The sequence below is a fragment of the Phyllobates terribilis genome, unplaced genomic scaffold, assembly GCF_046119375.1.
Source record: "Phyllobates terribilis strain yellow unplaced genomic scaffold, ASM4611937v1 Scaffold_5__5_contigs__length_657084704, whole genome shotgun sequence".
Lineage (NCBI taxonomy): Eukaryota > Metazoa > Chordata > Amphibia > Anura > Dendrobatidae > Phyllobates > Phyllobates terribilis.
In genome coordinates, this window is record NW_027362765.1 from 633,554,855 (window position 1) to 633,567,200 (window position 12,346).

At 41.0% G+C, this 12,346-nt stretch overlaps 1 protein-coding gene across 1 annotated transcript; it reads left to right on the forward strand.

Moving 5' to 3' along the window:
- Window positions 1-8,177: 8,177 nt before the first annotated feature.
- Window positions 8,178-10,403, forward strand: LOC141271376 (apelin receptor A-like). The gene has a single exon (XM_073681472.1). The coding sequence runs from the start codon at window positions 8,380-8,382 to the stop codon at window positions 9,499-9,501; it is 1,122 nt and encodes a 373-aa protein (XP_073537573.1). The 5' UTR covers window positions 8,178-8,379; the 3' UTR covers window positions 9,502-10,403.
- The last annotated feature ends 1,943 nt before the right edge of the window (window positions 10,404-12,346 follow it).

The window sequence follows — 12,346 nt, forward strand, 5'->3', positions numbered from 1 at the left end:
GCTGACCCATTTAGGGTATGTGCCCACAGTCAGGAGCCGCCTACGGCCCTGGCGCTGCGGAATAGCCACGCGGCTTCCGCCATCTTTATGCAAATGAGCTACACAATTGTTTTTTTTCACATACGTAATTTCCTCATTGATGTTAATCTATGGGGAAAGTCCACATGCGGACCCGCAAGAGAAATTGACATGCTGCAGTCTAGAAAGACGCTCCACATGTCAGTTTCTGCGGGTGATCCGCAGGTGCACAGGGACACATAGTGGACATGGGATTTCTAGAAATACCAATCACTATGCTGTAACATCTGGACACTGCGGGTATGACGCTGTATAACACACAGCGTCAAACCCACAGCGGCTCCTGACCATGGGCACATACCCTTAAAGTGTCTAGTATGTCTAAGACAATGCATCAAATCTATCATATTGTGTGAGCCATTGTATTAAATTTGGTGGAACTTCAGAATATCTGGTCTCAGTTTACACTTCCTAAATATTAGAAGTATTGGGAAACTTGCCACACGGGATTAGTATTGAATGTTTAGTTCTGCAGTGCTCACACCTTCCCCGGACACCCGGGTTTTGTCCAAAGGAAAGGAATTGTGAGCCCTGCAAGCTGTTAGTGGCCGCTGATTGGCAAATGGCTGCCCAGGTACCAGGCACTGACATCACTGGGACTCTGCCAATGGAGGAAATATATGTTTTTTTTTATTTCATATGAAAGGGGATGTCCGGTAGTGTACAATCTCTTTAATTCATTAGCTTAGTGGAGGCTTTCTATTTCCATCTTGTTTACCACCATCACTGACAAACTTTGGAAAATAAATTTTAGACACTAGGCCAAGCTTACTGTAGTTCTAAGGCATACGCCCATTCTATCAGTAAGAGTGAAGCTATCCCACTCGTCTCTATCATGTTTGTAAAATGACTGGCCCCATCTGCGCCATATTTGACACAAGGTAAATCAGCTTCTTCCAAAGGTTTTAAACCGGGTTTCAGCTCTGTCAGACCTACTGTTCTCAAGGTATTCACTCCGAGAAAAAAAACTGAATATAAAAGCAAATATTAATTTACAGCCAAACAGTCGGACCAATCTCACCCAAATTTGGCATGAAGGTAAATCAGGTACGTTGAAAGCTTTTACGCTGTTTTTCAGCTTTCTTGAACCTACAATTCTCGAGATATTGTCCCATAAAATGGAACACAAAAACAAATATTAATTTATGGCTAAGCAATTGGACAAATCTGCCATAAATTTGGCAAATAAGTAAATCAGACACTTTGAGAAGCTTTAAACTGGGATTCAGCCCTCTCGGGCCTACCATTCTCAGGATATTTGCCAAAAAAACTGAACACAAATGCAAATATTAATTTCCGTGTAAAAAACTGCACATATCTGCCTCACATTTGCCACATAGATAAATCAGGCAATTTGGAAGGTTATACACCAGGTTTCAGCTCTCTAAGACAAACTTTCCAAAATACTTAATACAAAAGTGTTCTCGGGATCTTTATTCCCCAAAAATGGTACACAAATGCAAATATTAATTTACGGCCAAATGACTGGACCAATCTGCTCCAAATTTGGTGTATAAGTAAATCAGGCACTTTGGAAGCTTCTAGACTTGGTTTCAGCTCTCTAGGTGCTACTGCTCTAATAAAAAAGTCAATTTACGGCGAAACAACAGGATCAATTTGCACTAAATTTGGAATTAAGGTAAATCGGGCACTTAAGAAAGTTTCAAACCGGATTTCAACACTCTAGAACTTGCCATCCTTGAGATATTTGCAAAGAAAAATCACCAACATAAATATCAGTAGCAAACAGGGTTTTTAACCACACACAAACCACAGACGTGTAAACCAAACACACCCATGCAAAGCTGGGTAAATTCTAACAGTATCCTATATGTTTTAATGGGAGGTGCAACAGGATAACATTTGCTGTCATCCAGGTAGACCATATGTTCATCAATTTATGTTCAGCATTAGGCTAAATGCCCACAAAGCAGAAATGCTCAGGATTTTTTCTGCATCTCCCTGGCAGGAAAAATGCATGCGGATTGTAAATGCGTTTGTCCTGCCAGGTAGAAGCGTTTGTCAAGCTTTCTTCACATGCATTTCGCATGCGGGTTATCAAGCGCTTTCCAAGCGATTTTAGCATCACTTGGAAAGTGCTTGTCAACTTGGTCACACTATATAAAATAATAAAGTCTGATTAAATAGGACAATATTCACACGGGTGGACACCACCAATTGCACAATCAGTCAAAAAGGGAAGGGGGAAGGAGGGGAAAAAAAAGTTGTGAATAAAAATTAACTTTTATTGATTATATAAAATCTTTATAAAATGTGAACTAAACCATACATCCTGTAAGGATGTATATAGGGTCACTGCTGAATGTACAGTACAGACCAAAAGTTTGGACACACCTTTTCATTTAAAGATTTTTCTGTATTTTCATGACTATGAAAATTGTACATTCACACTGAAGGCATCAAAACTATGAATTAACACGTGGAATTATATACTTAACAAAAAAGTGTGAGACAACTGAAAATATGTCTTATATTCTAGGTTCTTCAAAGTAGCCACCTTTTACTTTGATGACTGCTTTGCACACTCTTGGCATTCTCTTGATGAGCTTCAAGAGGTAGTCACCGGAAATGGTCTTCCAACAATCTTGAAGGAGTTCCCAGAGATGCTTAGCACTTGTTGGCCCTTTTGCCTTCACTCTGCGGTCCAGCTCACCCCAAACCATCTCGATTGGGTTCAGGTCTGGTGACTGTGGAGGCCAGGTCATCTGGCGTAGCACCCCATCACTCTCCTTCTTGGTCAAATAGCCCTTACACAGCCTGGAGGTGTGTTTGGGGTCATTGTCCTGTTGAAAAATAAATGATGGTCCAACTAAACGCAAACCGGATGGAATAGCATGCCGCTGCAAGATGCTGTGGTAGCCATGTTGGTTCAGTATGCCTTCAATTTTGAATAAATCCCCAACAGTGTCACCAGCAAAGCACCCCCACACCATCACACCTCCTCCTCCATGCTTCACGGTGGGAACCAGGCATGTAGAGTCCATCCGTTCACCTTTTCCGCGTCGCACAAAGACACGGTGGTTGGAACCAAAGATCTCAAATTTGGACTCATCAGACCAAAGCACAGATTTCCACTGGTCTAATGTCCATTCCTTGTGTTCTTTAGCCCAAACAAGTCTCTTCTGCTTGTTGCCTATCCTTAGCAGTGATTTCCTAGCAGCTATTTTACCATGAAGGCCTGCTGCACAAAGTCTCCTCTTAACAGTTGTTGAAGAAATGTGTCTGCTGCTAGAACTCTGTGTGGCATTGACCTGGTCTCTAATCTGAGCTGCTGTTAACCTGCGATTTGTGAGGCTGGGGACTCGGATAAACTTATCCTCAGAAGCAGAGGTGACTCTTGGTCTTCCTTTCCTGGGGCGGTCTTCATGTGAGCCAGTTTCTTTGTAGCACTTGATGGTTTTTGCAACTGCACTTGGGAACACTTTCAAAGTTTGCCCAATTTTTCGGACTGACTGACCTTCATTTCTTAAAGTAATGATGGCCACTCGTTTTTCTTTACTTAGCTGCTTTTTTCATGCCATAATACAAATTCTAACAGTCTATTCAGTAGGACTATCAGCTGTGTATCCACCTGACTTCTGCACAACACAACTGATGGTCCCAACCTCATTTATAAGGTAAGAAATCCCACTTATTAAACCTGACAGGGCATACCTGTGAAGTGAAAACCATTTCCGGTGACTACCTCTTGAAGCTCATCAAGAGAATGCCAAGAGTATGCAAAGCAGTCATCAAAGCAAAAGGTGGCTACTTTGAATAACCTAGAATATAAGACATATTTTCAGTTGTTTCACACTTTTTTGTTAAGTATATAATTCCACATGTGTTAATTCATAGTTTTGATGCTTTCAGTGTGAATGTAGAATTTTCATAGTCCTGAAAATACAGAAAAATCTTTAAATGAGAAGGTGTGTCCAAACTTTTGGTCTGTACTGTATATACGTTGAATAGCTGTGACCATGTAGATCCTGGAATATGTAGGACAGCAAATTGGTTGTGGAACCATACAATTCTATGTCCCTTTAATTAAATGGTTGGGAAATATATCCAGCTAAGAATCTAGATGTACCTATCCCCAAAATTATACAGAATAAAAGTGACATCTACACTAGTATCGCGGGGAACTATATATAATGAGAGCACGCGCTGCAATCCTCATGTACAGGTTGGAAATTACCTGTGGATCGTTATCATATATAGTCACTATTAATAGTGCCGATATTGTAGGAGCTGACACGTCATTAATAGGGATCGCACCGGTATTACATGCGATCATACATGTCAATTATGCGGGGACATGAGTCTCAATCATCACAGTGATCACACAATGCAGAATGTGGCCTGTGGCACCTTGTCATTAGATGGCTTCTGAACACCCGTTCACACAATAGCTCCTGACAAGAAGCAGTGCCGTCTCCTAAACTGATCACGTGCACGTGGTATGCACGCGGTCTGTATAGCCGGAGACAATTAAGCTCCGGAGAGACACTGCAACAATCTGCTATTCATGTCAGCTGGCACGCCAGAGACATGAACGGCACATGGGGACAGGACATAGAGAGCCTAGTGAAGCTGTCACATATATTCACAGGACAGATGCAGCATCAATAGTAAAAAAAAGAATAAAATGGTGAAAAATAAAAAAAAACATTATACTCACCTTCCGATTGCCCCCTGTCCCCTTCTCTGGTGTCTTAGACGGCTCGCGGTGGTGTAAAAGGACCTTCCATGACGTCATTTAGTCACGTGACAGGTCACACGCCTGCCGACGTCAGCCGTCGCGTGACCTGTCACATGACTAAATGACATGATGGAAGGTCCTTTTACACCACCGCGAGCCGCCAAAGACACCGGACGCACCGTACAGGAGACTGGGGGCCATCAGAAGGTGAGTATAATATATTTTTTTATTTTAATTATTTTTTAACTACAGGTACTATGGTACCCGGGTCTGGAGGGGAGTCTCCTCTTCTCCAGACCCCGGTACCATCCACGCATTGAATCGCTTAATATCCGCATGTGCACATGTAGTCATGCGGATATTATGCGATTCAATGCAAGTCAATGGCGGCAATTACGCCGCATTTCCACAAAATTAATGGACATGCTGCGGATTTTTCCACAATGATAATCCGCAGTGGAAGTTTCCGCAGCATGTGCACAGCACATGCGGATTATCATTGGGGACCATGGGAGACGTATTACCAAGCGTAATAAATTCCGCGGCGAAAACGCTTGAAAAACACATCATGGGCATGCAGCCTTAGTCTTTACAGGAATGTTCAAGGACTAACATCTTGATGACCTATCAATATCAGATTCATGGGGGGCCGACATCAACTATGTGCACTGGTGGATGCCAGTATAAACAGTGAAGACTGCACATTGTTTAGTAACCGCAGCCGGGTAATGTTCCTTATCTCCTATTCAGGTGGGATATCAGTAATCCAGAGACTTTGAAATATAAACAATCAGATAAATAAAACTGCTCTTCTCAGAAAGCTCAGAAGTACCATAGATAAGGTAGACAGCTCTTGTCAGACCCTCCATAGAGAAAAAGAGAAGAAACAGTTGGAATCTGGCACCAGTGACACATCTGGAAAACATCTGTCACATGGCCTTGCACACAATACCCTGACACTATATGGCTATGTTCACATGTCCAATAGTCATATGTTAGAATGGATCCAGCAGCAATCTGTTTACAAAAAAGTTGTGCAGACACAATTTTTTCCTTAGGCTAAAAAATAAACTGATTTAAACTGGATCCGTTTTTTAATACTGAAGTCTATGGAAAACGGACGCGTTAATTATCCCTTCACGTTACTTTAATTTGAAAAGGATTCATTTTTTGTTCACTAGATCAGTTTCAAAAGGAAGAAAACAAATGGCCATTTAACTGATCAGTTTTCCATAGACTTCAATGTTAAAAAACAGATCTAGTTTTTTTAGCCAGACAAAAAAAAGTTGAGTCTGCATAGCTTTTATGTGACCGGCTTGCTGTTGGATCCTTTTTAACGGATTATGACATGTGAACATAGTCTAAAACATACTCAACAACATACCAAGAAACATACGCAGTAGATGGCTGGTGGCCCAATGATGCTTCAGCCGATCGTACAGCCAACAGCCATCTAAGCCTGTTCTCCCATACACAGGAGTGCCAGTTTGCCAAGCACTGCTATGTATCTGAGCCAGCTGACCCGAGAAAGTAGCCAACTGACTAGTTGGCCGATGGCTTATCTCCGGGAGAACAAAGCGATCGGCAGTCCAAAATCGAACATGCCCGATTTGACATCTCTTGTCACCATGAGTCGGCCTGCTCCCCTACACACATTAGACTGTTGGCCGAATCCGTCAATATCTGTGGGTTCCCGCTGACATTTAATGTGTATGGAGGGGCCTTAAAGGTGTGTTCACACATCGCGTAATTGCAGCGGATTTTTCTGCACCAAAAACTAGAGTGCTGTCAGGAATAACGCTGCGTACAGTATATAATTATAGTATATATATAGTTTTTTACATGCTTATATGTGCATTTTCGCTGACTACTAGTGTTTTTTTTTCATTCAGTCATTTGAATGGAAAAAACACTGAAACAATTATTATGCTCCAGAATTGAAAAAAAACCCTGTTTGATGGTAAAAATACGCAAGGAAAAAAAGCAACACGTGCATGAGATTTCAGAAATCTCATTCATTTTGCAGTTGATGTAAGTGCTGTGTATTGTACGCACGATATATACTGGGTAAAATATGCAGCTGCCATTATGCCATGTGTGAACATACCCAAAGGTTTTCTTGATACTAATATCCCAGCAGTGTATGCTCCATACAATAACAGAACAACCTTCAGACTGTTCTTAGGAACAATATGCAAGGCATGTCCTACAAAGTCCAGTAAACTTGAGAATATATAACTTGGAGACTCCTCAAAGACCACCAGAATAAGAAGGATTAAAATGTAATATCTATGGAAACTAAAATGGTTTCCTATTTGATGGGACTCAAAACTCTCAGTTTTGGAGCTACAAACAGCACAAGTCTTTACCTTGGTCTGGTAATGCCTTGTAGGCTTAAGTCAAGTTGACCTTACTGCAGCCAGTCAGTGAGCTCAGCAGCTCTGCCTATGTACACAGAACTCCCTACTTGAGTCACTGAGCTCACTGGTTAGCTGCAGTGATGTCGACGTGCCGTCAATAATATTCCAATACCATATACTGGAGGTTGCGGTGGGGACTCAGCTGTGGAACCATTGATGAAGACAGCTGGAAACGAAGAGTTTCTAAAAGAAGACCACCGCTTTACAGAATAAACCTACATGAGTATTCCATTAATAATTGTTGGATTCACAGTTTAATTTTAGGTTCTTTCTACTCTTAGAACAAATAAATAGAAATGAGATATGAAAATGTTGAGGAGTGAAAATAAAATAAAAATAATGGTATAAAATAATGTAGAAAAAAAAGTAGTATTATTATCCCTTGCACCCAATGAGATGCTCCCTCTTACAAAATGTTTCTAATTTGTAATATTAGAAATAAGTTTTAGAAATATACATCATATTTATCCTGTACAGAATGTAGTGACGATAACCCATCAGGATTCACAATCTCGTTTTTCTATTTCTCAGAAACATGTGAAACAAAATTTATTGTCCAAAAAAATATTTCGAAGCATCAGAAATTGGGAGAAGTTACCAAAAAAAACAAATCGGGATAAAAAAAATGTCCAGAACGATTGTTTTGAACACCTTTCCATTATATCTTATGATGGCGAGACTTTAGCTGTTCACATTAGTCTAGTGTTGTGCATGCTGAATTGGGCATTTGCCATGTGTGTTTATTCACGCCTGCCCCCGCCCGCACACATCGGCTTGCTTGTAACTTACAGGATGGTCCAAAGAAGAGCATCTCATTGTCATGTCATCCTGTTTATAAAGGGGAAGGTCAGTGCACATTGATAACTGTGACCCTGTGAGCTTCATGTACAGGATATCTGTTAAAGTCCCATCTACTGCAACCCCTCCTTCTCCTTGGCCCCTTCCAGGATATAATGAGGGGGGTGATAATTGAGTTACCATATCACTTGGAGAACAGCACAAACAGGCAAAAGGCTTTAAGGAAAGAGTGAAACATCCTCCTGACACTCACCTAGTCTGTGGAATTGAAGGGGGAGTCTTGAGATGGGAGGGGAGATCTTTAAATAAGAGAGTTTGGATATTGTCAGATGCCATGAGAAGTCTAGAGAAAGCAGGACTGTAAAACCAAGACTGCAGAAGATGGACCAGGAGACTAACAACATGACCAGTCTACTAGGGATGCCTGACTGTGAATACGATGAGTGGGAACCATCTGTTGGACTCATACCAGCTACCTACCTCCTTATTTTTTTCCTGGGCATTACTGGCAATGGATTAGTGTTATGGGCAAGTCACCGTCGCAGGGACAGGCCACGGGCTGCGGACTCCTTCATACTGCAGTTAGCGCTGGCTGATTTGGCTTTTGTTGTGACACTTCCACTATGGGCCGTCTACGCTTCCCTGGGATACCACTGGCCTTTTGGCAAATTAGCCTGCAAACTCAGTGGTTATCTGGTTTTGCTTAATATGTATGCCAGTGCCTTCTGCCTTACAGGCCTAAGCTTGGATAGATACATAGTAATTGTTCACTCACCTAGTCCTGGTCATCCACGTTCTCCACTCTCCAGCCCACTGGCCACTATCGTTACATGGGCAAGCGCTGGACTTCTCGCTCTTCCTGCCCTCATTTTTAGGAACACTGGACAGACGGATGATGATTGGGAAAATAGAACACTGTGTTTCATGGACTACTCAGCTGTGGACAGCAATCAGACTAACCTCTGGGAAGCTAGTTTGGGGTTTTCTTCCACTCTATTGGCCTTTGTAGCGCCATTCTGTGTAATCCTCTTCTGCTACGTGTGCATTGGTCGCAGAGTCTCAGGACACTTTCATTTGCCTCTGGTAGCCAGCCGAAAAAAGAGATTATTGGCTATCATGATTGGACTGGTGGTCACATTTGGAGCATGCTGGGCTCCATTTCACTTTGTGAAGAGTATCTATGTCCTCATGAATGCAGACGTTTTACCGCTAAGTTGTGCTCTGCATGTTTTTCTCAACAATCTGCACCCTTATGTTACCTGTTTGGGGTATGCCAATAGTTGCATGAATCCAGTTCTTTATGCTTTCTTGGACCCGAGGTTCAGGGATCACTGTCGTAAGTTGCTTGCATGTGGAAATTTCTTTAAAGTGAATAGACGAGAAATGGAGGACCAACAGAAGAAACCTGGAGGAGGCAGTTCATCAGCTGGAGCTGCTGAGGATGGAAACAAGCCTACAAAAGTCTCCACAGAAGAAGAAGAGTTAGCTGGCATTAAAGACTAAAGAAAATCTGTGAATCATATGTTAAAGCATTGCTCGTTTACCTTCATTTATCTTGTCGTCTTACGTTCTTGCTGCATGTGAGTTCGGAACTTTTTATTTGTTGTAGACTATTTCTCCTTGGAAAAATGCCACTCATGGACTAGCGATAAGACGACATCTAAAAACTGGAGCACTTAAAAGACTGGGGAGTGTTCTCAAGCGCAATTTTGAATTGATTTTTTTTTTAATTCCTACAATGTGAGCAATAAAATATGAAAGTGAACTCGTGCAGTGGTGATGGAGGTGTGTGCCCTCATGTCAGGTAGATTTTACACTTTTAAGTGATACAACATTTTTCTCTTTAACCTATAGTGAAAATTTAGTGCAGCATATCTCATTGGTTTGCCGTATAATGACAGCTGCTGACGTGATGTATCGTCTTTACCATGCTGTTATATTGTGTTGCAATCCATTGCTTTGGTCTAATTGGTTATAATGGTCCATACTTGTACACTTTTTGGGAACACAAGATATTTGGATATTAGGCTTCTCACACTGTCGGTCTGGTTTAGCTATCTTTGGGAAACAATAGTCAGTGGTCATTTTTTTCCACCTAACAACATAGAGACTGTGAGGAGTCATGAAATAAGAAATAGATTTTATTAGTATGTCACATAAAATTAGTAGGGGTTAATGTGTACCATCTATGTCAAACAAGCTTAGAGTGTGAGGACCCTACCTAAATAATTATGGTACTTTCCCTACATTTTACTATTACAGTACTGAACTATTCAGATCCTCATGATGGACATAAGGGCACACATGTGGGGAGGTCATATATTCTTGGCACTGCCTCTAAGGGAATATGCAGATGTATCCTGTATACCTTTAAAGGGAACCTGTCACCAGAAAAAACGCTATTAACCTGCAGATATGGGGTAAATCTGCAGGTTAATAGGGTTATTGACCTGCTTGCCGCCCTCACTTCGGCTAAGTGCAGGCGCCGGGTGGTTTAGTAACGCTATTAATCTGCAGATTAACCCCATATCTGCAGATTAATAGCGTTTTTCTGGTGACAGGTTCCCTTTAACTTTTCTTGAATTACATTAAAATGATTGTGAACTCTATCTTTATGTTATAATTCGGCATACGCTGATGTATATTTTTTTCCATGTTTGGTATTTATTTCACTAAGAGATCTTGTGATATGGTGGGTTTACAAACAAGTTGAAGGGGTATTCCCACAGCTCAAAGTTAAAACTCCTAATGCTCAGTAAGTTATCCCCTATCATAGAGATAGAGGATATCTTTCAATTATGGGAATACCTCTTTAAAGCCTGCCATACACATTTGATGGATGTTGGCCGATCATTTGCCCAGCAGTTATCTCGTTAGGCTCTCTCATGCACAGGGCACTCGTTTGGTCGAGTGTTCCTATATTCTCCTTGAGAGAGCCTTCGCCAGAAATGTTTGATGATGGCTTATCCTAAATTGGACATGCCAGATCAATATTTTCTCCAACCATAAATTGTCCATGTCCTCCAAACACATAAGACTGTTGGCTTAACCCATTGATATCAGCAGGGTCAGACAATGGTAGGCTAATGTGTTTGGGGGGCTTTGGAGAGATCACATCTGTAGCTCCACAATACTGCCTGCAAGAAAGCATACAATGATGAATCAATGCAATTGGAGGTATGGGCACGTTCTCTTATATGCTGTTACATAGGTAGTAGTACACATAGATAATAGCATATCTGTAAGATGACAATGGCCTTTCTTAGGGTGCTTCACATTGCACTTTTTTCTACATTCGTTGGTCCCGTTGGGGCTTGGGTCCGCACTTCCCCCGCAAAACGGGATTCGGATGTATGTTCTGATGGGGCCATAGACTATAATGGTGCTGGTAGAGCAATCGCGCACTCAGACATGCACAATTTTCGGGCGTATATACCTACTGGAGACGGACACTCAGACGTAGTAAAGAATAGTGAAATCCCCCTTACTTTACAGGCCTCGGTGCACCTCCAGATGTTGTATGTCCATCACTGATTTTTACTATACATGCCAAGAAGCTCGCAAAAAAAATGACAAGTGGTCTTTTGCCTCTCCTGTCTATAGAGCCGTGAGTGTCTACTTTCACACACATAGTGGCAGATTTACTAATTCCCTCCATTTTTTAGTCTGGGTTCAGACGGGTGAATGTATTAATAGCCTATTTTTATCCAGGAAAATAGCCAATTTTTCATGCAAATAGTCATGTATGCACCCGTATGCTATCTGTATTTGTGTTCTGTACATCTGTATGGTATCCAGGTTTTATATCAACAATTTAATAAGCAATAAAAGGCAAAACAAAGCTTTCCATGTTAATAAATGTAATGGATTCATAAAAAACAGATGCCATAAGTATCGTAACCAGATACGATCCTTTTATTCACACCCATTGACCTCTAATTGTAGATTAGTACACAGTGTCACTAGAACATGATTAGCCTCCAAGGTTAAATCAGAAACACGCTAATAGAGAACTGGATGCCTCCATTAATTAAGGCATCAAAAATTATTTAAAATATTAATTTTATTGTAATAAATATAAAAACAGAAATATAAAATTAAGCAGAAGGTATCAGCTTGTAGCAAACAGGTAGTTAAACAGATCAAATATGTGTAGTACAAATACCCTTTCCAAAATAGATATAACTATGGATATAGAAAGTGCATGGTGCTAATTTGCATAAGGAAGATTGAAAAAATGGCATGATTAAAGTAAAAGTGTAAGTGCTTAAATTAAATCCAGCATAGTCAATGCTACATGCTAATTTCACCATAATGATATTAGAATTCGGAAGGGAGATCAGAGTAA